Source organism: Mus pahari, chromosome 14 (genome assembly GCF_900095145.1).
Source record: "Mus pahari chromosome 14, PAHARI_EIJ_v1.1, whole genome shotgun sequence".
Lineage (NCBI taxonomy): Eukaryota > Metazoa > Chordata > Mammalia > Rodentia > Muridae > Mus > Mus pahari.
Window position 1 is genome coordinate 9363997 of NC_034603.1, and position 4031 is coordinate 9368027.

At 40.5% G+C, this 4031-nt stretch overlaps 1 protein-coding gene across 2 annotated transcripts in view; it reads right to left on the reverse strand.

Moving 5' to 3' along the window:
- Positions 1–615: 615 nt before the first annotated feature.
- Positions 616–4031, reverse strand: part of Mat2b (methionine adenosyltransferase 2B) — a 15925-nt gene continuing 12509 nt past the window's right edge. For both annotated transcript variants that reach the window (XM_021213053.2, XM_021213052.2), the window contains exons 5-7: positions 3889–4028; positions 1981–2094; positions 616–1490 (exon numbers count right to left, since the gene is read on the reverse strand). In XM_021213053.2, the coding sequence (XP_021068712.1) occupies positions 1320–1490; positions 1981–2094; positions 3889–4028 (425 nt within the window). In that variant the 3' untranslated portion in view covers positions 616–1319. The remainder of the gene's footprint in view (positions 1491–1980; positions 2095–3888; positions 4029–4031) is intronic.

Consider the following 4031-nt stretch of genomic DNA (forward strand, 5'->3'; position numbering starts at 1 on the left):
GACGTGTGCCACCACGCCTGGCTCACCATAATTTTTATATTCTGTAACAGCGCATCCATCCACGGTATCAGAAATTACATAACTCCAAAACATAATGCAGTCTGGGGACTGCTGCTGCAACCAAACGGTCTAAGTAGGTTCTACTCTAGTTCCCAAACTCCAGGTAAACTTTTAAAATAGTTAAGAGAGTGTTGAGGCCAAAGTCATCTGAAGTCCAGGTGAGATGCATAAGACACTGCTCATCCTCCTGACAGCGCTCCCTCCTTGGAAGATGTGACAAGGTCATGGAGCTGTTTCTAATCAATTGATGCAAAGATACTTCTAGGTCAAGTGTTGAGTCCATCAGTGTCCACTTATACCACACTGATATGACAAGTATGTAATTTACAAACTAACCCAGGAGAATGACTGCTTTACAGTTAGCCCTCACATTTACTTGTCTTCTTGAAACAAGATCTCACTAGGTAGCCCTGGCTGGCCTGATAGTTGATATTTAAACTAGGCTGGACTCAAAGGCAGAGGTCTACCTGCTTCTGGTGGGACTGAAGACATGTACTACCATATCCACCAGTCCTTACATTAAAAAGGAAGCAAATACAAAATAAAGCCAAAGTGTTACATGCCAGCAAGTATTTATTATTATTTAGAAGTGGTCAAAGACTTACAAGGCTCATTATTATAACCACATGTATGAAACATCACTTAGTAAGATAGAAGGAAAGAGACATATATATGTATTTATATTAAAAAAATACACACACGTGCACTCTCTCAAGTGTTTGCCACACGGTGCTATGAAGTAGGCATCGGGGCTATACAGGTTCTGATATACATAACACATTAAAGAATCAAGCGTTTAAAAACCATACTTACAGTNGCAAAAATAAAGTTTCTTTTCTCCAAGCATTTTGATCTGGGCTCAAGCAAAGCAAGTAACGAACACCGATGATTTTCATGAGATTCTATACACACTGANATATCAACATACAAGAGCCAACAAACAAAACGACGACAAGAAAGGAAGCTGTAGGAATGAACAATGCATTTCATCCAAAGTATAACAGTCTGTTCCATCCCACCCTCGGACATTACGGATCATAATTTATATTACTTGTATAGCAAGATAAGCCAGAACAAAACAANCAACAGAAAGTCATGACTGCCCTCAGCCGGTCCAACATTCCCCTAGTGCAACAGCATCATTTACCTGAAGGATCATGGGTCACAATTAAGGAGTACTCATACAAAACTATTTCCTTTATTCTTGAAAAAATGCCACATACTATACTTTTCATTTAAAAAAATACACAACACATAACTTAATGAAAGACAGTCTGTCTCCATCTCTTGTCGATGAGGAAAGGCCAGAGGGATTCTTTGATTCCAATTCGAAATGGTGTCCTCTGGCCAATGCCCAACGTCTCCAATTTGGAGCAATCAAGCTGAGCATTTTGGAGGCGCTGTGCTCCTATGACAGGGCTGTCAGTAATCTTTAAAGAAAAACAAAAGAGAGCATGAGTAAAGGAAGTAGCATCTTGAAGCTTAATAACTTTATTTCAGCTTTCTTTTAGTGCCAGAAAACTGGTATTATCAGAGCTACAAAAAAAGAAAAAAGCATGCCGTCATTAGGGCAGCACACAGTGTGCACCTGCAGCAGAGTATCAGAAGCCAGCCAGGGGTGTCACCCACCACCATGTGGATGGAGTCAGTTGTTGGGCTTTGGAGCAGGTAACCCCCTCCACCTCCACCTCCCAGCCACCTCACCAGCCCCCTACTCTCTACCTAGTCTAGACTTCATCAATATGCTCAGACTTCTCTAGGGATAATTTACCACCAGATACTGTCAAGCTCCAAGCCAAGCTCATTTTGACTAGCTATCCAAAAAAGAAAAGTATTAACAACCAACACAACAGCCTTAGGAAGTCAGGAGGCGGGCGGGCAGGCGGGCGGGAGGGTGGGTGGGTGGGTGTCCAGACTTACAGGTCTTAAGTGACTGCTGGGGAGGTTGAAGGCATCTGCAATTGCACACGCCATTTCATACTTGGTCATCTGCTCATTGCCAGACCAGTGAAAGGTTCCCTTAATGGATGGATCCTAACAACAATTACAAGGAAAAAAAAAAAAAAAAAAAAAAAAATCAACACAGTTTCAAATTTCTGCTTCCATAGAGTAAGGTTTGACAGAGAAAGTTGATTTGAAAGGTCCAAAAATGTAGACTTTTTTGAAATATTATCTTCAAAAGACCTAAAATCAATGTCCACAAATATTCTGACACTAAAAGTAATTTATAGAAATAAGAACGTTTTGAAAAAATACAAATGGTTTCAATTTTAGACAGTGACTAATTTTAGTGATCATTTAAAATTATTCTAAGGTAGAATAAAAATTTAACATAGTTTTGAGACAGGATGTCACACAGCCAAGGCTATCCTCCAGCTCAGGGATAACAGATGTACACCACCACATGGGGTTTATAGGGTGCTAAGATTCAACATGGGTCTCTGTGCATGCTACAGGGCAAGCACTCTGCCATCTGAACCACATTCCCAGTGCCACATCTTCTGTTTTAGGCAGTTTTGCTATGTAACCTTGGCTGGTCTGAATTCAGTATAAAGAGACAGCAGGCCTAGGATTCATTGGGTTCTCTTTCCTTTCCTTCAAATGCTGATATTACAAATTTGCACCACCAAGCTCAGCCAGAAAATAATTTTGAAATGAACCTGATAAACACAGTAACCTTAGCATTTGCAAAAGCTGAGGCAGAACAACAGCCTTGAATGGGAGGCCACCCTGGGCAGGAAATCAGAAGAGATGAACTAACTAGTTAAGTACTTTATTCTACCTATTTTAAGAAAGGGCCAGTTTATGCTCTATATACACTCACATTAATTTTCATATAGCAAAAACTATAGTCATGCTGTAGCCAGCATTATTAGTACTCTAAAATTAAGCTGTTCCCAATCTTTTACTGATACTGTATTTAGTGCCAAGTTCCCCAAATGCTTAAAATTCATTCCCACTCTGAGCTGGAAGATGGCTAAGTGCTTATGAGTGCTCACTGGTCTTTGAAGAGGACCTGGGTTCAGTTCCCAGGGATCCAATGGCCTCTGTCTTCCTTGGACACTTGCATACATGTGATATGCACAAATTCATGAAGGCATACACATGTATAATAAAACAAACAAACAAATAAAAACAAGAACTTGAGCTGTGTGTAGTTAAACTGCTAGATCTTTAATCCTAGCATTAGGAAGACAGAGACAAGATCTTTGTGTATGAATTTATTTCCTGCATACAAACCTCATGAATACAGACTCTACTATGTAAAACTTGCTTGTTTGATTTTCCACTTTTAAAAAGCACGTTCAGGGGCTGGAGATAGCTCAGCAATTAGAACACTGGCTGCTCTTCCAGAGGACTCAGTTCAATTTCCCCAACAACATGGCAGCTTACAACTGTCTGTAACTCCAGTTCCACGGGATCTGACACAGACATACATTCAGGCAAAACACCAATGCACATTAAATAAAATTAAAAGTGTTTAAAAAACAAAGCAAAGCAAAACAAACAAAAACACATGTTCTGGGGCTGGAGAGATGGCTCAGAGGTTAGAAACATTAACTGCTCTTCCAGAGGTCCTGAGTTCAATTCCCAGCAACCATATGGTGGCTCACAACCATCTGTAATGGGATCTGATGCCTTCTTCTGGGATGTGTGAAGACAACTACCGTGTACTCACATACATAAGCTAAATAAATAATTCTTTAAAAAAACAAAACCATGTTCAACTTTTAGTCTGTGATAATCTATGTACACACAAGTTGAAGCATGGAAGAGAAGCAGACCTTTTACTAAGACAGAAGTCAGGCCCCATCCTTCAGGACTCACCAGCATCCTCTTCTCTGCCAGCTGCCGGCACACACAGGATACGTCTTTCACATGTGTGGGGAACCTCTGCTGCCAATGGTCCATGTTTGCTGACTTGTTGCTGAACNGCACCTTGTCAAACATAACAGTCACAGCACTTTCTT